The following is a 25614-nucleotide window of genomic DNA, read 5'->3' as shown; positions in this document are numbered from 1 at the left end:
ATAAATAAATAAATAAAATCTTTAAAAAAAAAAAAAGGTTTAGTTAGCTGATGCCATCAACAAATGTCCATCGTGAAAGCAACAGAGACTAATGCTGAGTCCCCAAGATGGCACAATTCATCAAGGGTACCAACTAGCCACGTGGTAAATTGACACAGTTGGTCCTTTCCATCTTAAAAGGGCCAGTAGTACATTCTCACAGAAATAGACATATATTCCAGGTTAAGGTGTTCCTTTCTTGCCTGCAGGGCCTTAGCTGGGATCATAATCCAAAGGACTTCAGCATATTTAATCTTCCAACATCCTGTCAGACAAGGGGACCCACCTGACAGCAAAGGAAATGTGAGAGTGACCATGCAGTTCACTGGGCATATCACACACTGCACCACTGGAAACCTGGCAGCCGTATGGAGCATTGGAACAGCCTGCTGAATGCAGAATTGAAGGGCTATTTAAAGGCAATACTCTGAGGACTGGGTGCTGTCCTTCAGCAAGCAGCATAGGCCTTGAATCAAAGACCTTCATTTAGCATTGTATCCCCAACAGAGAGAAGATGGAGGTCTGGGAGCCAAGGAATAGGAGCAGAAATGACCACACATACTGTCACTCACAGTGACTAACTGGGAGCTTTGTGCTTCCTGTCTCCACAACTGGAGACTTTGCAGAGTTAGGGATCTTGTTCCCCAAAAGAAGCATACTTTTACCAGGAGGCACAGCAAGAATTCCAATGAATTATAAGCTAAGCCTTCTGCCTCATGCACATGGATTGGGCTTCTTGTGTCTAGGGACCAGCAAGAAAAAAGAGGAGTCACCATGTTGATAAGGATAACTGACCCTGTTCATGTAGAGGAAGTAGGGTTGCTGTTATATAATGAGGGAAAGGAGGAGTATGTATGGAACCATATGAGCTCCTTGGGTGCCTCTTGTGAGAGTAAAAGGATAAAAACAGCAACTATGGTCTGAGAAGGAAATGTAACCAGGGGCTCCAGGAAGTTTGTGAGTCATGACATTAGGTGAACACCTGAGGCTGTCAGAGGTGGAAGCTGAGGTGAAAGGAATCTATAATAGATAGGAAAGAGGCAGAGGATGAGTATCACCTGCAGCCTCGAGATCCACTACAAGGGCCAGGGCTCTAGTTTTTCTTACCACTTCCCTCTTCTAAATTTTCCCCCAGGAAGAAAGGCCTCCTACAATTTGGAAGGAGCCACTCCCGGAGCATATACAAAAAGTAGGTCTAAGACAGCAAATGGTGGACTCTGAAAGACAGGGAGATGAGTTTCCCAGATCCCACTTCATGGAAGGTTTTGCTGCCCTAGCTGTGAAAAGTGTGATCAGCAGACACTTCTGATGGCAACTAAATGTCGGATCCTTCAGGGTCTGCCTCAGCTGCAGAGAAGGGCCTCACCTAAGGGGATGCCTTTCCCGGGCAACCCACACCAGGTGACTGGGCAAGGCAGGGTTTCATGGTCTAGCCATTTCTGTCTGACCCAGCGACACTTGATAGGCCACACTCACTCCAGAGCTCCCCATGAGTTGACCAGGGCTTTGTTAAACGTGCATTGCAGTCTCACTTTTCTCTCTGCTCACTCCTGCTTCTCCTCCCTTCTTTTCACAGGAGTTAATTTCTAGTAAGTTATCTTGTACCCCCAACTCTGTCTCATGTCTGCTTTGGGAGAACCCTCACAAAGTTTTCTATGCTCAGAGGATATAATTTGATCACAGCATAACTGATGCATGGTAAAGGCACTGTTTTGTTGAGGATTTTTAATGTCTTCATCACAGCTTTCAATATGATATACTTTTACTTCTTATCTCCTTGTCTTCAACCTTAAGGAAAAACCATAATTTTGTTTTACCAAAAACATAAGAAATTTTCTTCCAGTGTAGTTTCTGTCTTCCCTAGAAAACAGAATTGAGGCATTGTCTAGTAACAAAGTGGGGAAATCAGTTTCCTCTGGAGGAAACATACTCCCTATTGGTCACCTCCCTCAGCTATTTACTGGGAAAATCTTTTTTGGTTTCAGTTACGGTAAAACTCTGGATTTTAGCCAGATTCTCTGAGTTCAAAAGTACAAAGCTCTGTAGGACACTTGCTCTTTCTAAATGTTTTTTCAAAGGTTAAAAATTAAGTTTCAAAGAATACCCAGGGTGCAGAAGAGAGACAGACACTGAGAGTCTCCAACATGAAGCTTGCTCATGTTATTTTGTTACATTTGTGCTTCTGCATAAGTTTTTGCAAGGTAAGTAACTCAATATTTATGTAGACTATTTTAATTAGATTTTTAAATATTATAAAAATGTAAGCAAAATCTTAAAGACATGGGGGAAGGGAGGAAAAAATAAAATAAGATGAAATCAAAAGGCGAGACAAACCATAAGAGACTCTTAACTATAGGAAACAAACTGAGGGTTGATGGAGGGTAGGTGGGTGGGGGGATGGGGTAACTGGGTGATGGGCATTAAGGAGGGCACATGATGTAATGAGCACTGGGTGTTGTATGTAACTGATGAATCACTGAACTCTACCTCTGAAACAATACATTATATGTTAATTGAATTTAAATAAAATAAAATTTAAAATAAATAATAATTAAAAAGTAAAAAAAAAAGAAATCTTAAAGATATTATTTTGTCCTAGAGATTACATAGTTCAGATACCAACAGTGGCAGTATATAGTTAGTAATAAAAATTTTATGTTAATATCTTGATGAAAGAGCTTTAAGAAATTGCTTTTTTCGTGTGCCCATATCTGTGCATAGAGATTGAACTGAATGAGATTTTTACTAATATAGATCTGTAATTTATAGTAATCCTATTAAATCAAAAAATATTTACCAAACTCCTTCTACATGCAAGGTATAGTGCTGGGCAAAGAGCATGTCTGATTTCCAATAGCCCTTCGGTACAGCTGTAGAAAGATGACATAAACATGACAATGAGGAAATAATAAGCAAGATTTAAATAACTTTTGGGAAGGAACTGTTTTAATTGCCAAAATGTTACATTTAATTGCCAAAAATGTTACAAATATCATGTGCCGAGGGACTTTAATGAGAGTGAAAATCCCTTCCTGCTAAGAGGTCAAGAAGAGTTTATGGACCAGTGGGATTTGAGCTGGATTCGTAATTCTGGATTAGTGTAGAGAAACAGAGTGATTTCCACCCTTTTCAGCCTGGAAAAGCAGCAAGTGCTATGGTAGAAAAATAGTAAAGCCCTAGTCTCCTCCAGGTGAATAAATCCATTTGATTAGAATGGAAACCTTGTGGGGAACTTGGGCAATCAAAACTGGTATGACAGATTATAGCCAGGTTGGAAGATCATCTATTAAGGTTAGATAGGCTCTAGATATTTTAGACAATTATTGATGATCACTTTTGTGATCAAAGCATTTTGAAACAGGATTACAAAAACTGTTTTGTCTTAATGCCGGCTTAGAGAAGCAAGTATTTAAAGAAAACTACCTAAGAAATGAGAATTACTTAATTTAAGTTTCTTGTAACTTCTAAGATGTATATGCAATGCTTGTAACAGAGAACAAATAGAAATAAAGTAAGTGCTCATTGATAAGAAATTGATTAAATTATTGTACATCTATAAATGAACTATCATGTAGCTATGAAAATGATGCATTTTATATTTATTGGGAAAAAAGTCCTTACTAAAATCTTATTTTTGTTAAAGAAGAAAATATACACACGTTCATGTATCTGTGTATATGTGTACATACACACACACACATATACACAGATATAGCTGCTCATCTAAACAGCAATTTCAAAGTTCCTGGAGGGTATATATCAAATAGATACCAATTGGTATCTCAGGTGATGAGATTACTGGTGATTTTTATTTTTTGTTTTATACATTTATGAATTTTCAGAATTCAGAAATTCTGTTTTATTCATTATTCATTTTTTAAAATACCAAATAAATGTGTGTTACTTAGAATAAGGAAAAATTTGTTTTTGAGGAAAAGATATTTCAGCCACATTTTTGGTTCCCGTAACAAAAACAATAAAAAACAAAACAAAATAGTACTTTTCACTTACAGAAAGGGAAAGAGCCTCTTTTACTGAATAATCATTCAATAATAAAGTTGTCTTCTTTCCTTTAAAAAACAGCATTTTATAGGGATTGTCATATTTGTGAAAATTTCAGAACTTCTTAAAATATTAATTTATAAAAGAAAATGGAATGCTGAGAGATAACCATTTTTAAATGGAAGTTGCCATAGAGACAACATAAATGTGTTCAAAGAAGTTTTAAAATGTGTCTACATTTTCTAAATGAAATAAAATACATACATCTGGGAGAAATTTTTGTTATTTTTAAAGCTAGGACCAGATTTCCCTCTAAGGAATAAAAAGTCCCATGCCTTTTTTATATCAAAACATTTTGATGGACTTATTTGAAGGTGGATTATGTCAATGGCAGGAGTGAACTGGCAGCAGGATGGACTTCGGTTGTTCTGAAAGGGGAAATGAGAATTCTAGTTTTACTGCCCAGACAAACAGATAAGGGGACTCAGGTTTCTCTGGGAGATAAAACCAGGACATAGAGGGATTGGCTGCTGTATTAATAACAAAGGATATTAAAGAATAGGGAAGCCAAATGTTTCATTCAATATGGTTATTTACTACTGTGGGAGTATTGTGCTGTAACATAAACCCTGACCAAAACCTTAAATTTTTATTTACCCTAAAAGTTTATTACAAACCTAAGTTTATATTGGTAATATTTTGGAAAGAAAGAATGAGAGTGATGTTCAGCAGAGTGATGAGCTAATGGAAAGACAATATGCACAGGAAGCAACATGCAATGCAGAGAGTGAGGTCAGCAAAAATGGCAGAGTAGGCAAATCCAAACAGTTGTCTTTCCACACACACATGCACACACACACACAAATCATGCAGACTGTCAGAACCAACTTTGTCAGAACTCCAGTTATTAATCAAAGGCCTACAGCCTCCAAATGAATACTGGATGAAGGAAAAGGCAACTTAAGATGTTAGGAAAGTTTGTGACATTTCTACTTGCCCTTGCCCTACCCTGTCCCCACTTCAGTGCAGTCTTGAAGATGACAGTCCACATGAGGAACTCTTGTTCCTAGCTCCATTCATTTAAAATATATAATTTTAGGGGCGCCTGGGTGGCTCAGATGGTTAAGCAGCTGCCTTCGGCTCAGGTCATGATCCCAGGGTCCTGGGATCGAGCCCCACATCAGGCTCCTGGCGCAGCGTGGAGCCCGCTTCTCCCTCTCCCTCTGCCTCTCCCCCTGCTCATGCTCTCTCTCTCTCTCTCTCTCTCTCTCTCTGTATCTCTGTGTCTGAAATGAATGAATAAAAATCTTTAAAAAAATAAAATAAAATATATAATTTTAAACATATACACACCAAACAGTAGAGCTCAAAATACACGAGACAATGACATAATTGAAGGGAAGAATAGAATTCTATGATAATCATTGGAGACTTCTATATCCCACTTTCCGTAGTGGATAGAAAATCTAGACAGAAGATTAATAAGAAAATAGAGGATTTTAATAGCACTATAAATCAACCAGACCTAACAACAAGACATATAGAGCACTACACCTAACAGAAGTAGTAAACACATTTTTTTCAAGTGCCCATAGAGCATTCTCCAGCATAGGCCACATGTAAGGCCACAGAACATGTCTCAAAAAATTTTTAAATATTGAAGTCATAAGAAATAGTTCCTCTAAAGATAATGGAATAAAGCTAGAAATCAGTAACAGAAGGAAAACTGGAAAATTCACAAATATGTGGAAATTAAACAATATACTCTTAAATAACCATGGTCAAAGAAATCACAGAATAAATTAGAAAATACTTAGAAATGAATGAAAGCAAAAATACAACATACCAAAACATATGAGATGTGGCAAAAGCACTTCTCACAGAGACATTTATAGCAGTAGATGCCTACATTAAAAAAAGAACAAAGATCCTTAATAAGAAACCTAACCTTAAACCTTACAAGAACCAGAAAAAGAAGAGCAAGCTAAATGAAATCTAGGAAATAATAAAGATTAGAATGGGGAGTTTTTATCATGAACAGATACTGAATTTTGTCAAATGCTTTGTATTTCTATGGTGTTGGTAATTATTTCTGTTTCATTTCTGATTTTATTTATTTGAGTCCTCCATTTTTCTTGATGAGTCTGGCGAAAGGTTTATCAATTTTGTTTATCTTTTCAAAGAACCAACTGTTGGTTTTATTGAACTTTTCTATCTTTTAGTCTCTAGTTCATTTATTTCTGCTCTGATCTTTATTATTTCCTTCCTTCCACCAACTTTGGGCTTTGTTTGTTCTTTTTCTAGTTCCTTTAGGTGTAAGATCAGATTGTTTGAGATTTTTCTTGTTTCTTGAGGTAGATCCAATTGTTATACATTTCCTTCTTAGAACTGCTTTTGCTATATCCCAAAGATTTTGGACCATTATGTCTTCATTTTCATTTGTCTCCATGTACTTTTTTATTTCCCCTTTGATTTCTTCACTGATCCATTGGTTGTTTAGCAGCATGTTCTTTAGCCTCCAAAAAAAAGAAGAGGAAGATGGTGAAGAAAAAGAAGGAGAAAAAAAGAATGTAGATGGGAAAAAATAAATAGTAGGAAAATAGAATCAATTAAACTAAAAGTTGGTTCTTCAAAAAGATCAACTAAATTAACAAATCTTAGCTAGACTGTTAAAAAAAAGATGCAGGGCACCTGGGTGGCTCAGTTGGTTAAGCGACTGCCTTCGGCTCAGGTCATGATCCTGGAGTCCTGGGATCGAGTCCCGCATTGGGCTCCTTGCTCAGCGAGGAGTCTGCTTCTCCCTCTGACCCTCCCCACCTCATGCTTTCTCTCTCTCTCAAATAAATAAATAAAATCTTTTAAAAAAATAAAATAAAATAAAAAATAAATAAATAAATTCACCTGGAAAGACTAACTCTCTTCCACTGTGGTTCTCCAAGAGTACTGTGTTGTATTTGTACCACTGCTATATCAATTACCACAATCTGCCTTGTTCCCCAGCTATTATGTTTCTATCTTTTTTTAAAAAAATATTTTATTTATTTATTTTTGACAGAGAGAGAGAGATAGCAAGAGAAGGAACACAAGCAAGGGGAGTGGGAGAGGGAGAAGCAGGCTTCCCGCTGAACAGGGAGCCCGATGCGGGGCTCAGTCCCAGGACCCTGGGATCATGACCTGAGCCGAAGGCAGACACTTAACGACTGAGCCACCCAGGTGCCCCTTATGTTTCTGTCTTATTGCCTAGATATCAAGCCCTTGGAAGACAGAGCCCATGTACGTTCATCTTAGAGAAACTTTATACACAGCAGGAGTTTAATAAATGGTTTTGCATTTATTAATAAAATTAACCAATTTCATTCATCAATTCATTCCACAAGACTATATTTAGCACCATTTTTTTTACTTCTTAATATGACTTATGAGATTCATTGATTTCTTCCAAGGCAGAATTTTATGTTGGCTTTAGGATAATAATAGCTCCCATTGATTTCATGCCTAGTACCTGTCAACCATTATATGTTTATAATTTCTAATCCTTGCAATAGCCCTGCAAAATAGAAGATATTAGCCCCATTTTCCAGATGAGGAAACACACAATTCTTGAGGGTAGGTAACTTACCTTCAAGTAAGGGTAAGTACCCAAGCTAGGACTAGAAGTCAGGTTTGTGATTCCGTAAGCCACTACACCACATCATCTCATCTGTACTGTGGGGTAGGTGAGTCTGTTTTGTTCCTTTCCTTCACTTAATCAACTCCAAAAAGAAGATTTTAGTTTGTTAGTGTTTATTTTGTGTTTTACAGCTCTCTTCAATATTAAACACACCTCAAAAGGATCTGGTAGACAAAAAGTGCTTAACTGAAAAATACACACATCTCTCCTGCAAGAAAGTCTTCTGCCAACCATGGCAGAAATGCATCGACAGGACCTGTATTTGTAAACTCCCTTATCAGTGCCCAAAGAATAGTACCCCAGTGTGTTCAACTAACGGGAAAACCTACCCAACTTACTGTCACCAAAAGAGTTATGAATGTCTTCATCCAGGAGCAAAATTTTTAAATAACGGAGCATGCACAGCTGAAGGTAGGAAAAGCCTAGTTGAATCTATGATGTAAGAAGGAAATTGTTTACCATACTTTCTATTAGAAAATAATTTTGCTATGAAATGTTATGATGACAGTTCAAAATTCCCCTCTAGACCCTGACTTGTAATTGTGGTGCTAACTAAAGAAATTAGTCAGCCTTTGAGACCACAGCACAAGGCCCTGAGGCCAGTCCTTCCCCTTAGTGCCTGTGCCATTCTCTGCTGCTCAGGCCTTCAAAATTATCCCACCCTCACTTCTCCCTGCCCAGCAGAACTATTCCCAGAGCCATTGAGTTGGTTCAGAACCCAATGAACAAGTCTTTACGTGAGATGGATACTGATGCACCTCTGGACCTCCATCTCCAGTAATTTCTTCCAGCATCCATCCCACCAGCCCCTACCCCTAGAGAGCCCCAACCCCATTGGCCCTGATCTAAGGGGAGCTCGGGCCACTGCTGACCTAGGACATGCTCTAACCTAGCAAACTTGGCACATCAGACGAAAGAGCTTGTCTACACTCCATCCAGGTTCCTAATTCAGTGAGGAGGCTGGGATGCTGATAGGTGGATTTGTGGAGTAGTTAAGGTTAGGGATTTCACTGTCAGATTTAGTGGCAAGCCCCTCCACCCCACCTCGGTTATTGACAAGCTATGTGACCCTCAGACCCCATTTTCCACATCGGTAAAATGTGAGTAACACTAGTTCCCAACTCACAAGACCCTCATAAAAATTAAATAAAATGATGTATGTAAAGGTCTTCACACAGTGTTTGGCACACAAAAAGAGCTCATGAAATTTTAGCTATGATAGCAAACCTCAGGCTTATCTTCTGATATCAATTATCACAGGCATTTCATGAACTGATAAAAAATACTCAAAACATTCCCTTTTTTAAAGATTTATTTATTTACTTGAGAGAGAGAGCATGCAGTGGGGAGGGATAGAGGGAGAGGGAGAGAAAGTCAAGCAGAGTCTACGCTTAGTGAGGAGCCTGACCTGGGACTTGATTTCACAACCCTGAGATCAGGACCTGAGCTGAAACCGAGAGTCAGGCGCTCAACCGACTGCCACCCAGACACTCAAAACTTTATTTTTAAAGGTACCATGACATATCCTGGCACACAGTAGCCTAGATATCTGTGTGATGCTGAGTGAAGATCTTGAAGCACTGTGGAACAGGAAGAAGAGAGCTCTCTACTGCCTGTGGGAAAGAAGGGAAGCAATAATGGAGATTTTGTCAGCAGCAGACTTTTGTTTTCTTGAGGCATTAAATGCCTTAAGTGTATGAGAATACATAAAACTTTTTTACATCCTAATTATTTGGCTTACTCTGAAGAGCACAGACTTGGAAGTGAGATCAATATGGTAGCTTCCAATTCTTGGCTTCCCCACTGGAGCGAGCAACTTAACCTCAGGTGTAAAAGTGGAGGATAAATATCAGTGTAGTCTTCACAGCATTGCCTTATGAAATAATTGCTTACTATTATTTATGAAAGCCTTCATGGTGTTCAATGTTAATTTGAAATTATCTCTTTTGTTATTTTAAAGGCTTTTCATCAAGAGGAGAAACAGTGAATGCCTAAATATTGCTCATTCTTTTGTTTTTTTTTAAATTTTAGGACAATTTAGTGTTTCCATAAAGTATGGAAATATCACTTCAGAAGGAATTGTTGAAGTAAAACTTGTAGACCAAGATAAGACAATGTTCATATGTAAAAAACCCTGGAGCATGACAGAGGCTAATGTGGCCTGTTTTGACCTTGGATTTCAACAGTGAGTGTTTGTGTCAGTGGATTTTCCCAGGATTGGTTTTATTGTTCCAACTGTTTGTTTCTTTTTTTTTTAATTTTTTTTTTTAAGATTTTATTTATTTATTTATTTGAGAGAGAGAGAATGAGAGAGAGAGAGCACATGAGAGGGGGGAGGGTCAGAGGGAGAAGCAGGCTCCTTGCTGAGCAGGGAGCCCGATGCGGGACTCGATCCAGAGACTCCAGGATCATGACCTGAGCCGAAGGCAGTCGCTTAACCAACTGAGCCACCCAGGCGCCCCTATTTGTTTGTTTCTTTTTTCTAAGATAAGGTATCTTTTTTTTTTTAAGATTTTATTTATTTATTTGACAGAGAGAGAGAGTGCACAAACAAGGGGAATGAGAGAGGGAGAAGCAGACTCCCCGCTGAGCAGGGAGCCCAATGCAGGGCTCCATCCCAGGACCCTGGGGTCATGACCTGAGCCGAAGGCAGATGCTTAACCGACTGAGCCACCCAGGCACCCCAACTATTTGCTTTTTCATTACCCAGTCTTTCTCTGCCGTAATTTCCTCATATTTAACTTGCCTCATAGCACTGTTAATGAGGATTCATGTTTCACCAGCCCTTAGAACACCACTGAGCACAGAGCATCTGTAAGTTTGTTTAAGTATCTGGATATGAATCCTTTGCAGTTCCAGAGAGTTGTAAATATGTTCATTACTATCTATCTCTGCTTGTCTATAATTATGTCCACTTTTTCATACCTAATATTGTTTATCTATGCCTTCTCTCTTTTTTCTTGATCAACCTTGAAGAGATCTATTTGATTGTGTTTTTTATTTTTATATTTTATAGGCAAACTTCAACTTCATTAAGTTTTGTTGTTCCCTTTGGCTCTCTCTCTTCTTTTCTTTATTGTATTTTTCCTAATTCCTTGAGTTAAATGCTTACTTAACTCATTGATTTACAACTTTTCTTATTTCCTAATGTAAGCATTTAAGGTACAAATTTCCCTCTAGATAATGCTTCATCTGCATGCCATAAGTCTCAGTGGCATAAAAGTGGTGTTTTATTTATTGTTCAATTTGAAATACTTTTTGATTTTCAGTATAATTTCCTTTTTTGATTTAGAAGTTTCTTTTTTACTTTCCTAATGAATATATATTTTCTTTCAGTTAACTTTTTGTTATAGATTTCTTACTTAATTGTACTGGGGTAAGAGAATGGTCTCTATATGATGACAATTGTTTAAATATTTGTTGACACTTGCTTTGTGCTGAGTATATTTTATTTTATTTATTTTGTGCTGAGTATATTTTAAATGTTTCATATGCAGGGTTCTATATAATAAATATGTTGTCCATTAAAATAAGTAAGCTTGTTAACTGCTTTGTTCAAATCTTTTCCTGTTTATTTACTTACAAGCTTTCTATCTTTATCTTTTAAATGTGTCCTTTATAAACACCATGTATCTAGATTTTTTTAAAAAATCCAATATGACAATAACTGTCTGAAGAGCTTAGTCCACTTACATTATTGTGATTATTTACATTGTTGAATTTATTTTCCCTATCTTATTTTAGTATTATTATTTACCCTGTTTTTTCTGTGTATTTGTTTCTTCCTTTTCTAATTTCTATTGGGTTAATAAAGTTGTTGTATTTTTTAATCCCCCCAGCCCCCTCTACTTGGTTTGTAAACTATATACATCCTATTTCTGTTCCTTTAGTGGTTATCTTCACATTTATACCATGAATTCTTTTTTTTTTTTAAAGATTTTATTTATTTATGTGACAGAGAGAGACACGGCGAGAGAGGGAACACAAGCAGGGAGAGTGGGAGAGGGAGAAGCAGGCTTCCCGCGGAGCTGGGAGCCCGATGCAGGGCTCGCCCTGATCCCAGGACCCCGGGACAATGACCCGAGCCAAAGGCAGACATTTAACGACTGAGCCACCCAGGCGCCCTTATAATATAAATTCTTGAATTAGGAAGTCCTCACCCTCTTAGGAATAATATAAGGAATGTCACTATTTTTACCAAGTTTCCAGCATTTAGTTCCACATTATTTTTATATATCCCTGAAGTTAATTGCTATCATTATATAATAAGTTATTATTATTACTGCTGTTCAGCTAGTGCTTACTCAGATTTATTTCATGTTTACCAACATCTTGGTTTGTTGCTGCTTCTTGCATCTCTCAACCTTATTCTAAATTCAGTTTCCTTCTTCCTAAACCACATCTGCTAGTAGTTCATTAGTGAGAGTATCTTATTAAATGGAGCCACAAGATATTTGTGATTTTTGACAGTTTGTGACCTACAACCTATAATTCAACCTAATGGGAAACTCTCTCCATCTTTGATGTCCCAGTATTTTGCTCTTATCATATTTTGTATCAGCTAATGGACAGACTTCTCTTATTTTATTTTATTTATTTACTTTAAATATTTTATTTCTTTATTTGAGAGAGAATGAGAGAGATCACAGAAGGAGAGGGAGAAGCAGACACCCCGCTGAGCAGGGAGCCCGATGCGGGGCTCCATCCCAGGACGCTGGGATCATGACCTGAGCCAAAGGCAGACACTCAACAAAAGCCACCCAGGTGCCCCCAGACTTCTCTTATTTTAGCCAGTGGGTATTTCCCTTACTTCTTTAAGAGCTCATTGAGCCCCTCGTCAGGCTCCCTGCTCAGCTGGGAGTCTGCTTCTCTCTCTCCCTCCACTCCACCTGGCCGCTCATGCTCTCTCTCTCAAATTAATAAATAAAATCTTAAAAAAAAAAAAAAGAGCTTATTGAATGCATTTTATCTAGTATTTTTAGATAATTTTAAATTGAGAGGGTTTTTTTCAAATTATTTACTTATGAGATTGCCCCAATGGTTCTCATATGTTCTCATATTCTGATGCTGTTTGGCACAGTTTTATGACTCCTTTTTATCATTATTGATCTGAAATCATTAAAAATGCCTTTCTCATTCCCTTTAATTATTTTCTTTTTACCTTTCATTATAATTGTTCTAATATTTATATTGCCGTTATTGCTTTGTTATTGTTTATATTTACTTGATACATCTTTGCTCAACTTCTTATTTTTAACACCATTTCCTCCATTTCCTTCTAAAGAGAAGCAGGGAGCAATTGAATGTTCTAGAAGAATCGTTTACTGTAATTCATCATCTCTAGTATATTGAGTCATGGAGGTAGCACAAATTCTGAACAAATTTTGAAATCCAAGCAATGGCATATAGATGCCAAAATATCACCTCAATACTGTCAAGGCTGAATTGAGGACATGGCTTGGCATAAAAACAAAATGAACCTGCTATAATTAAACCAACTTAACCTCCCAAATTCTAAGCAACAATGGGGCCAACCAGGTAAGCCTTTACAGCATGAGGCATGTGAAGAGGTCCCCAAAAGGAAAGATGGAAAAGGTGAGCTAACCTTGCCTGATTTATAATTCCAAAATTCCCTGACTGATTATTCTACTCACTTTCCTTGAGCAAAAAGGAATTAAGAGATGGAGAGAAGCCAAGAATGACTCATCTCAGGTTGGAAGGAAACATCAAGAGTGTGGAAGAAGGAGTTCTCCTTAACAAGAAACAGACAAGAGGAAACTAATATTTGCTGAGTGTTTGCCATGTTTGTACTCTGGCTAGCCAATTTAAATTGATTGTTTTAATTAATCTTTACAAAACTAGCTGAGATTATCATATTCCCTTTTACAGGTGAAGATACTGAGGCTCAGAGAATTTAAGCATCTTGTTCAGTGTATCACTCGTATGTAGAAAATTAGAGGAAATTACTTTAGTTCCTTACCTCCTACAGTAAGGTTATAAATGCAAAATACTAATCATTCTACGCTAATGTTTCATTTATTCTATTTGTAGAGGTGCTTTTGATATTCAAAAACAGTTTGAGATTCCTGAAAATCTCTATATAAATTCCACTGAATGTCTCCAAGTGCGTTGTCGAGGATTAGAGACGAGTTTGGCTGAATGTACTTTTACTAAGAGAAGAACTAAAAATGACCAGGATTTCGCTAGTTTGGTTTGCTACACACAGAATGCAGGTTGGTAGAGTACTTGCCTGAAACTTCAAAGCTTCCTTCAAAATTGTTTATTGCACACCACATCGGTAGTAAACAAATAAATTTAGGCTTTAGTAAACAAACAATTTAGGCTTTAGAACCTAAATTGGTGCTTTTCCTCTATTGTACCATTTTGCATTCAAATATTACTACTCTCCAGGTTCCTACATGGGGAGCAAAGTTGCCTGACTCCTCTATGCTTGCTGAAACATCTGGATTAAAGTTAATACCACAAACATAAGTAATACAAACATCAGAAGAAACCTCAATATCTCCTTTGAGAGGCCCAGCCTACACACTTCAAAATGTCTTTAAAATATTTAAGTGACCATAGTCTCAAGACAGTCACTGCCACTTTCCTCCTCGGTCCTGACATGGGAATATTTTAGTCATACATAGGGTTTTAAAGGCTAAAGCCTTTTTTGGTGCTAAAGAAAAAAAAAATACCATCAAAATATAAATTGCACTGCCCAAGTAAGTCATGGGATAGAAGTGAGGATTCGTGCAGCAGCTCAAAAGGAATGGGTGAACACCGGTGTTTGCAGATGTGAGCAAGGGCCCGTGATCCCTGAGCCCCCTCCCCCAACCTCAGCAAGTACAGACCTCCGCAGTAAATACTGGTTTTCAGAGATAACGAAAGGGCCTCCATAAACCAGCATTGACATTTATTTTCCCTATTAACCGTATATATTATGTTGATGTTACCAGTATGTTTTATATCATTTTCTATTTGATGCCTGACTTTATCTTAATGTCCTCATTATTCCAAATGTGATCAGGATGTCACCTACAACTCCATAAATAAATTTCACAAAGAGAATTCCTAATTTACAGCTCCTCTAACAAATGACTCCTTTCACTGTGTGAACGGGAAATACATTCCCCAAAAGAGAGCCTGTAACGGTATCAATGATTGTGGAGACCAGAGTGACGAACTGTGCTGTACAGGTAATAGAAGACCCCCCCACTGCATTTCAGAGTCTATCCTATTGGATTTTAAGTATGAAAAAATAAAAATAAAAACCTTCTTCTATGTATGTTTGTGTAGGATGCCGAGGCAAAAGTTTCTTCTGTAAATCTGGTGTTTGTATTCCAAACAAATATAAGTGCAACGGTGAGGTGGATTGCATTACAGGAGAAGATGAAATTGGTTGTGAAGGTAATTAAGGTTTTGTGTTATGTTTTTCCATTACTTGATCTGGGGACTCTGAAACTTTCTTTTAGGTAAATTGTAATCTTAAGTGGGTATAGGGGAGTGTTAGCAGTAAGAGTACTACTGAGTGGGCATTCGAAGAACTATGGAATGTTCTCTCATATTTTCATTTATTAAATACATTTGTTATTTCAGAACTTTTTATCAGAAAAGCTCCCACATAACAAAAATAGACAGATTATTAGAATGAACCAAGATGTGCCTCTCTCCCAGCTTGAACAATTATCAATATTTTGCCAGTCTTGTTCAGCTTGTTTGAGTATTTTATTTTATTTATTTTATTTTTTAAAAGATTTTATTTATTTATTTGACAGAGAGAGACACAACAAGAGAGGGAACACAAGCAGGGGGAGTGGGAGAGGGAGAAGCAGGCTTCCCACGGAGCAGGGAGCCTGATGCTGGGCTCGATCCCAGGACCCTGGGATCATGACCTGAGCCGAAGGCAGATGCTTAAGGACTGAGCCACCCAAGTGCCCCTTGTTTAAGTATTTTAAAGCACATTGAGATATCATGTCACTTCACCTACATACATTTCTAATGATACAAACATGTTATACATACACAATACATGTACATACATGTATGTACATACATATACATACTCTCATTAGTATCCCTAATAATAATAATTCCCTAACACTGCTTAATAACAGCCCATGTTCAAGTTTTCCCAACTGTCTCAAAAAAGCTTTTTTAAAAGATTTTATTTATTTATTTATTTATTTATTTATTTATTTATTTATTTATCTGAGAGAGATTGAGAGAGAGAGAGAGTGAGCAGGAGGGACAGGGAGAGAGAATCTGAAGCAGACTCCAAGCTGAGCCCAGAGCCCTATGTGGGACTTGATCCCACAACTGTGAGATCATGACCTGAGCTGAAACAAAGGGTCATCTGATGTTTAACTGGCTGATCCACCCAGGCACCCCTCTCAAAAACGTCCTTTTAGAACAGTGTGTTTGAATCAAGATCCAAAAGAGTCTAACATTCTCTTTGATTATTAAGTTTTTAAGTATCTTTTATTCTTTAAGAATTACGCTTCTCGGCCTTTTGGGTAAGATCAAGTGTAAGAGTTACCCACCTGGAAACACAATGGTCCAAAATCTTTGGGACACAGCAAAAGCAGTTCTAAGAAGGGAGTTTATACCAATTCAGGTCTATCTCAAGAAAGAAGAAAAATCCTAAATAAATAATCTGACATCATACCTAAAAGAACTAGAAAAGGAAGAACCAAAAAAGCCCAAAGTTAATAAAAGGAAGGAAATGATAAAGATTAGAGCAGAAATAAATGAGATAGAGACTAAATAAAATTAAATTAAATTCAACTAAAAATGCCAATGAAACCAAGAGTTGGTTCTTTGAAAAGATAAACAAAATTGATAAATCTTTAGTCAGAGTCATTGAAATAAAAGAAAGAAGAGTCAAATAAATAAAATCAGAAATGAAAAAGGCAAAGTAACTGACACCACAGAAATGCAAAGGATTATAAGAGAGTATTATGAAAATGATATGGCAACAAATTGGACAACATAAAAAGAAACTGATAAATTTTTAGAGATATACAATTTTCCAAAACTGAACCAGGAATAAATAGAAAATCTGAACAGACTGGTTACTAGTAATGAAATTGAATTGGTAATCAAAAAAACTCCCAACAACAAAAGTTCACTACCAAATGGCTTTACAGGTTAATTCTACCAAACATTTAAAGAAGAGTTAATATCTATTCTTCTCAAACTATTCCAAAAAGGAAGAGGAAGGAAAACTTCCAAATTCATTCTACATGGCCAGCATTACTCTGATACCAAAACTAGACAAAGACACTACAAAAAAAGAAAATTACACATCAATATCCCTAATGAACATAGATGCAAAAATACTTAACAAAATATTAACAAACCAAATTCAATGATACATAAAAGGATCATTCACCATGATCAAGTGGAATTTATTCCAGGGATGCAAGAATGGTTCTATATCCTCTAATCAATCAATGTGATACATCACATTAACAAAATGAAGGATAAAAACATATTGTCATCACAATAGATTCAAAATAAGAATTTGACAAAATTCAATATCCATTCATGATAAAAACTCTCAACCAAGTGGTTTAGAGGGAACATACTTCAACATAATAAAGTCCATATATGATAAACCTACAACTAACATCATACTCAATGGTGAAAATCTGAAAGCTTTTCCCCTAAGATCAGGAACAAGACAAGGATGTCCACTATTGCCACTTTTGTTCAACATAGTACTGGAGTCTTAACAATCAGACAAGAAAGAGAAAAAAAGAAAGAAAGAAAGAAAAGAAAGAAAGAAAGAAAGAAAGAAAGAAAGAAAGAAAGAAAGAAAGAAAGAAAGAAGAAAGAAAGAAAGAAGGAAGGAAGGAAGGAAGGAAGGAAGGAAGGAAGGAAGGAAGGAAGAAAGAAAGAAGAAAGAAAGAAAAAGAAAGGAAGGAAGGAAGAGAGAAAGAAAGAAAGTAAGAAAGGGCATTTAAATTTGTAAAGGAAAAATAAAACTCCCATTCGCAAATGACATGATACTTTACATAGAAACTCTAGGGGTGTCTGGGGGGCTCAGTCAGTTGGGCACCTGACTCTTGGTTTAGGCTAAGGCTATGATCTCATGGGTCTTGAGATGGAGCCCTGCATTGGGCTCTGCACTCAGTGGGGAGTCTACTTGAAGATTCTCTCCCTCTGCCCCTCCCCACCTCAAATAAATAAATAAATCTTTTTAAAAAAGAAGAAAACTAAAGACTCCACAAAAAACTATAAGAACTAATAAATAAATTCAGTAAAATTGCAGGATACGAAGCTAACATTCAGATATCAGTTGTGTTTCTATATACCAGTAACAAACTGTCAGAGAAAGAAATTAAGATAATAATCCCATTTACAACTGCACCAAAGGAATAAAATACCTAGGAATAAATTTAATTAAGGAGGTGAAAGACTTACACTCTGAAAACTATAAGACATTGATGAAAGAAATTGAAAGTGACACAAATAAATGGGAAGATATACCATGTTCATGGATTAGAAGAACAAATATTTTTTTAAATGTCTATACTACCCAAAGTAATCTACAGATTTAACACAATCCCTATCAAAATATCAATGGTGTTTTTCACAGAACTAGAGCAAAGGATCCTAAAATTTGTATGGAACCACAAAAGACCCTGAATAGCCAAAGCAATCTTGATAAAGAACAAAACTGGAGGTATCACAATCCTAGATTTCAAGATATACTACAAAGCTATAGTAATCAAAATATTATGGTACTGGCATAAAAGCAGACACATAGATCAATAGAACAGAATAGAAAGTCCACATGCTTACATGTTTACATGCTTGATGCTTACATGGTCAATTAACCTACAACAAAGGAGGCAAGAATACACAATCTAGAAAAGACAGTCTCTTCAATAAATGGTGTTGGGAAAGCTGGAAATGTACATTCAAAAAAATGAAACTGGAATGCTTTCTTACACCATGCACAAAAATAAACTCAAAATGGATTAAAGACATAAATGTATGTTAATTAATTGAATTTAAATTAAAAAAATAATAAAGACCTAAATGTGATACCTGAAACCCTAAGTCTCCTAAAAGAGAACATAAGCAGTAATCTCTTGGATGCCAGCTTTAGCAACATTTTTCTAGTATGTCTCCTCAGGTGAGGGAAACAAAAGCAAAAATAAACTATTGGGACTAAAACAAAATAAAAAGCTTTTGCAGAGCAAAGAAAACCTTCAACAAAATAAATAGGTGACCTATTGAATGGGAGAAGATATTTGTGAATGATATATCCAAAATATATAAAAACTTATACAACTCAACACACACACACACACAGACACACACAGACACACAATAATTTGATTAATAAATGGGCAGAGGAATGAACGGACATTTGTCCAAAGAAGACATATAGATGGCCAATAGACACATGAAAAGATGTTCAGCATCTTTAATCATCAGGGAAATGTGAATGAAAACCACAGTAAGATATCACCTCACACCAGTCAGCATGGCTAATATCAAAAAGACAAGAAATAATAAGTGTTGGTGAAGATGTGGAGAAAAGGGAACCCTTGTGCACTGTTGATGAGAATGTAAGTTGGTGCAACCACTATGGAAAACAGTATGGAGTTTTCTCAAAAAAAATTATATATATGTATATATAACTATCATATGATCCAGCAATTCCACTATTGGGTATTCACCCAAAGAAAACAAAAACACAAATGCAAAAAAGCTATATGCACCTCTATGTTTATTGCAGCATGATTTACAATAGCTAAGATATGGAAGCAGCCTAAGTGTCCATTGACAAATGAATGGATGAAGAATATGTGATACACACACACACACACACACACACACACACTAGAATATTACTCAGGTCAAAAAAAAAGGATAACATCTTGCCATTTGCAACATGATAAACCTAGAGAGAATTATGCTAAGTGAAATCAGACAGAGAAATACAAATACCTTATGATTTCACTTATATGTGGAATTTAAAAAACAAAACAAATGAACCAACAAATAAACAAAAGCAGAAACAGATCCATAAATACAGAGAACAAACTGGTGGCTGCCAGGGGTAGGTGGGGAAGATGGGGGAATTAGTTGAAAGTACAAACTTCCAGTTGTAAAATAAGTAAGTCATTGAAAAGTACAACATAGAGAGTATAGTCAATAATATTGTAATGATGTTGCATGATGACACAGTAACCACACTTACTGTGGTCATCATTGCATAATATATAGAATTGTTGAATCATGAGGTCATACACCTGAAACTAATATAACACTGTATGTCAACTATACTTCAATTTAAGAAATGTTACCTACCTATCCACCCCCAATTTTTTTCATGCCATTGATTTTTAAAGAAACTTGGTCATTTGCCTACAGGATGTTCCTTATTCTGGATTTACAGAGATGTGATGAGATACAAAGTTCAATATTTTAGGCAAGAATTCTCGATGGGTAGTGCTGTGTCCTTTCTATTACATAAAATGTCAAGTTCTCTTGGTATCCCACTATTAATGATGCTAAAATTGATCACTGGACCAGCTTGATCTTTCCTTTTTGAAAAAGTTCCCCCATAACCTTTCATCTTAATGGTTTTTAGTAGCCTCTGTGATTGTTGCCTAGATCCAATTTGTCAATAGGAACTATAAGATGGTGATTTCTTTTTTTTTTTAAAGATTTTATTTATTTATTTGACAGAGACACAGCTAGAGAGGGAACACAAGCAGGGGGAGTGGGAGAGGGAGAAGAAGGCTTCCCGTGGAGCAGGGAGCCTGATGCGGGGCTCTATCCCAGGACCCTGAGATCATGACCTGAGCCAAAGGCAGCCACTTAACGACTGAGCCACCCAGGCGCCCCAAGATGGTGATTTCTAATTCAGCATTCCTTCTGCATTTATTAATTGGTTTTCTATAGAGAAGAACTTTCCTTCATCAACTATTTTGTTTCCATGAAATGCAATTCATAGTAGAAAGAAAGCATAGTTTTTAATTCTTTCCCTCTACTTACCAAGTTTCAAAGCAATGAGTTAATGCTCTTTGTTTTTTGGTGCTCATTGGAAAACCTCTGATGATAAAAATATTTACCAAGTACCTACTCTGTGTCACACAGACTGTCTTCTTACTTACATCAGTGCTTTCTGGAAGTTATTATATTCATTCATTTACTCAATGAATATTTATTAAGTTCTTACTATGTGTGCCAGGCCCTGTTCCTGAAAACAGAATCTAATTATTTTTATATTCCACATGTGCCTTACAGGTAGGCATTAAATACATGGTGGAGATATATATGGATAAATGAATTGATAATAATTATGTTTTGCTATTGTTTGGTATTATTTGACTTTACTGAAGTCTTGTTTAATTTCCCATTGACATCAGTTTTTAAACGTAAAAACACATTTTAGGATCTCAAATCATATTATTTCTTTTGAAGTTTATATAAGCAGTTGAGCAAAATACTTTTATGTCCATTAAATATAGTTAAAACCTTAGTAAAGAGAGGAGAGAAAGAAATTTCCAAACGTTTTTTAAGGAGGAAGACAGTAAGTCATGACTCTTGCCAGTGAAGCTTGAGAGTCATTCCTTCCCAGTTTTATTGAAATGGAATTGACATACAACACCATATGTAAGTTTAAGGTGTAAAACATAGTGACTTGACAGACATACATTGAGAGATGATGACCACAGTAAGTTTAGTTAACATCCATCATGTCATATAGTTACATTTTTTTTCTTTTGATGAGAACATTTAGGATTTACTCCCTTAGCAACTTTCAAGTATACCATACAGCAACGGTAACTATAGTCACCACGCTGTACATTACACCCCCAGCACTTATTGATCTGGAAGTTTGTACCTTTTGACCACAGTCACCTAATTCCCCACCCCCTACTCCTGCCCCCAGTAACCACAAATTTGACTTCTTTTTCTATGAGTTTGTTTTGTTAGATTCCACATATAAGTGAGATCACGCAGTATTTGTCTTCCTCTGAAGCTCTACAGTTTGATTTCACTTTTTCAGTATAATGATATTTGGGATTTCTTCTCCTTCTCCTCCTCTTCTGTTCCTTTTCCCTCCATCTTCTCCTTCTCCTGATTCAAAACTCTAAAGTTTAAGGTCAAAAAACAGAATTTGTTGGCTTATCAGGGGGAAAAAAAAATCCCACTGCCAGGGAGTAACCATAACATAAAACTTACTTTTTTTAAATGAATTTCTTGAATCCATATCAAAAATACATTTAGTCAACTGTCATTATTACTTCAGTTTACCCTTCTTTAGAGTGAGCACCACCTTTTATATTTCAGTAGTTGTTCTAATTTTTCACTCTCTAAGCAAGAGCAAATGAGAGAAGAGATGTAAAATAAAAATATTAATATATTCATTGCTCTTTCAGTGGACAGATCGGAATCACTAAACCAAGGGAAGTTTGGAGTATAACTTGGTTTCATGTATCCTGGAAAGCCCAACTTTTATAAATATAAGTTTAACAGGGTTATACATTTTGTATAACTGTATAGTAAATATGCTGTCCATATGTGTTCAAATATATCCAAAATATACAACTCTTTTTAAAACTCAAGGGCGCCTGGGTGGCTCAGTCGTTAACCGTCTGCCTTCAGCTCAGGTCATGATCCCAGAGTCCTGGGATCGAGCCCCGCATCGGGCTCCCTGCTCAGCGGGAAGCCTGCTTCTCCCTCTCCCACTCCCGCTGCTGGTGTTCCCTCTCTGTCTGTGTCTCTCTCTGTCAAATAAACAAATAAAATCTCTAAAAAAAAAAAAAAAGAAAGAAAGAAAGAAAGAAAAGTAAAACTCAAGTAAAGGGGTGCCTGGGTGACTCAGTCATTAAGTGTCTGCCTTCGACTCAGGTCATGATCCGAGGGTACTGGAATCGAGCCCCACATCGGGCTCCCTGCTCAGCGGGAAGCCTGCTTCTCCTTCTCCCACTCACCCTGCTTGTGTTCCCTCTCTCGCTGTCTCTCACTCTGTCAAATAGATAAATAAAAATCTTTAAAAAAATAAATAAAATTAAAAAATAAACCTCAAGTAAAAATTATTTCCTTGCCGTAGTTAAATTGGTATCTGTTTAAATGCAATATGAAACATCTGTTATGTGGTATTAAAAATCAAAGAAAGATGACATACTGTGATTCCCCTTTATCTTTGTAAAAAAATTAAGTTGTTGGGCGCCTGGGTGGCTCAGTCGTTAAGTGTCTGCCTTTGGCTCAGGTCATGATCCCAGAGCCCTGGGATCGAGTCCCACTTCGGGCTCCCTGCTCAGCGGGAAGCCTGCTTCTCCTTCTCCCACTCCCTCCTGCTTGTGTTCCTGCTCTCGCTGTCTCTATCTGTCAAATAAATAAATAAAATCTTTAAAAAAAAAATTAAGTTGTTATACCAATTCTGAGATATTAATGATTCGTGTATATTTTATCCAGGTGAACATTATCTTTTTGCTACAGTGAGTGTTTTGTTTTGTTTTTAGGAACTGGACATCCTGAAATTAAAGGTAAATACATTGTTATAATAGAAAATTTATATTACAGAATTGAAAACAATGATAAGGTATTGTATTTTTATGATATATGTATAATATCATTGATATGGTATTCATTTTTCTCAAAAATTATCCTTTGCTGTGGTAAATTTTTGTTTTTTTTACAGGTGGCTTTTTACATGTAGCTCAAGGTAAAAAATTTATTAAATTCTTGGAATATTGCAGAATTGAAGCAAAACAAAGCTACTGCTGTCTTATATATATTTTTAAAGATTTACTTATTTTAGAGAGAGAGTATGTGTGTGAGAGAGAGAGAGAGTGAACTGGGGGAGGCGTACACAGAGAAGGAGAGAATCTTAAGCAGACTCTCTGCTGAGCATGGAGCCTGATGCGAGGCTCCATCTCAGGATCCTGAGATCATGACCCAAACGGAAATCGAGTCAGATGCTTAACTGACTGAGCCACACAGGCACCCCTCTTCTTATATTTTAATGTAGCTATTAATCACACATGATATGACCACGTGTGAGCAATAACTCAGCTTTCACATTGGTGCAGGCACAGAGGCCTTTCTAATGTCAGCTGAGTACTATTTCAGTGTTAGTAACTGTTCCCTACCTTATGTAAGGACTTTGTGAATCAGAGTTGAAAAAGAAGCTTTCCTTCTCTGACCCAAGCATTTTGCCTACTCTAAATGCAGAAAACTATAGCACCATGAGTCTCACCATTCACTTGTACCAAGAGACACCTCTAGTTGGTACCTGCAAAATTTCTACATAGTTCATCCTGAGCCTTCACAATTACCTAGGTATAGAAAGGAAATAAGATGGTGTACTTTGAGGATTTGTACTGTCCTTTTTAAACAAAGGACAGGTTTTGGGGCGCTTGGGTGGCTCAGTGGGTTAAGCATCCGACTATTGATTTTGGCTCCAGTCATGATCTCAGGGTGATAAGATCAAGTTTGTGTCCATGGAGCCTGCTTAAGATTCTCTCCCTCCCTCCACCCCTCCCCAACTCGTGCATGCCCATGCATGTGTGTGTGCTCACGCTTTCTCTCTCTCTCATCAATCAATCAATCAATCGAGGACAGGTTTTAAGACAGAAAATTATGATCAAAGTTGAAATAATTTTATTTAATTTCTGTTATAAACACAACCATAAACATTGGAACTTTTTGTTTTATTATAGAAGGAACAGAATTTTTGACTGCTGATATGGATGAAGGTAAATTAACATTATTCTTTTTTACTAGTGCTTCCTTGATTTACATCTGCATTTTAATGTTGTGTGTGTATGTATGTATGTGTGTGTATATAATTAATTCAAGCAACAATTACCTTTGCTATCAATGTAAATAGAAAAAAATAACATTACTCTTCTTATCACTTTTAAGAAAAACACACATAAATATTTCTTGAGAACTGCTTTTAAAAATGGGTTAATTCACAAGGCTAATTTTGAAGTGAAAACAATATTTTAGAGCTACATAACATTTTTTTATTTGCTATGAGCTTTGTTATGTCAGTTTTGTCAAAAACAACCAGATTTCGAGCATGACCCATGACATTTTGAAATAGAAAAATAATAGACTTTACTTGAGCTAATTGGTTCTTTTTCAATGTTTTAAATCCTGATAACAGAAGGTCTGTGAAGATCTGTATCCCGGCCAGTTGTGCACTGAGAGCTAAATTAAATTAAAGTATTAAGTCCCTGCGGAGACAGTAATTAATAAGAGTTTTTGGGTCAGACAGACTTGAGTCATCCTGACTCAGTTATTTATTAACTGTGTAACCTTAGGTGAATAACTTAACCTCAACTACAAATTGGGAATAAAATAGCTCCCTGTTTTAGGGGGAATTTAAGCTGAAGTTCGCATCAAACTCTCTTCTAATTGCCAGGCCCCAAAATTAATTAACAATTTTTTTTCATCAGGCAATGAGTGAAAGATTTAGATTTTGAAGATACAGCCATCAGTCCGAGGAGATTTTTCACCAAAGGCCCTTTATTTTCTACTCAATGTAGCGTTGGTTTTCAGATAGTGCCTGAGTTGCTTCCACAATCCTCAGTAGATGAGGTCTCTCTTCTTTTAAAGGTCCAAGAACAAATTCAAAACTTACCATCACACTCTTCCCCCAACCCAGTTCTTAGAATGGGTGGGACAAAACAAACAGACAAAAACCCATCCATATTCACTCACGACTTCTCTTCCTTAAAGACCCACCTTCTTCTTATATGCCCAAAGTAATTGATAGTGATATTAATTTTCCTTTCTCATTTGGGCCTAAGAAGCAAGTTTGTAAAAATACTCATGATGTACTAAAATATATAGAAAGAATAAGGAAAACAGCTTATATTTTTACTTTCGCCCTTTTTCATGAATTCTTCCGCCAATTC

General features: G+C 36.5%; 1 protein-coding gene across 1 annotated transcript in view; it reads left to right on the top strand.

The window, feature by feature from the left end:
- Positions 1-248: 248 nt before the first annotated feature.
- CFI (complement factor I) overlaps positions 249-25614 on the top strand; it is a 42295-nt gene continuing 16929 nt past the window's right edge. Inside the window, exons 1-8 of the mRNA XM_035030273.1 lie at positions 249-2240; positions 7843-8122; positions 9743-9896; positions 13763-13944; positions 14797-14910; positions 15011-15121; positions 23388-23411; positions 24409-24444. Of these exons, the coding sequence (XP_034886164.1) occupies positions 2184-2240; positions 7843-8122; positions 9743-9896; positions 13763-13944; positions 14797-14910; positions 15011-15121; positions 23388-23411; positions 24409-24444 (958 nt within the window). The 5' untranslated portion in view covers positions 249-2183. The remainder of the gene's footprint in view (positions 2241-7842; positions 8123-9742; positions 9897-13762; positions 13945-14796; positions 14911-15010; positions 15122-23387; positions 23412-24408; positions 24445-25614) is intronic.

The sequence above is a fragment of the Mirounga leonina genome, unplaced genomic scaffold, assembly GCF_011800145.1.
Source record: "Mirounga leonina isolate KUSES-001 unplaced genomic scaffold, KU_Mleo_1.0 Mir_357, whole genome shotgun sequence".
Lineage (NCBI taxonomy): Eukaryota > Metazoa > Chordata > Mammalia > Carnivora > Phocidae > Mirounga > Mirounga leonina.
Note: the sequence above shows the minus strand (reverse complement) of the source record. Positions and strands in the feature narration are given on the sequence as shown.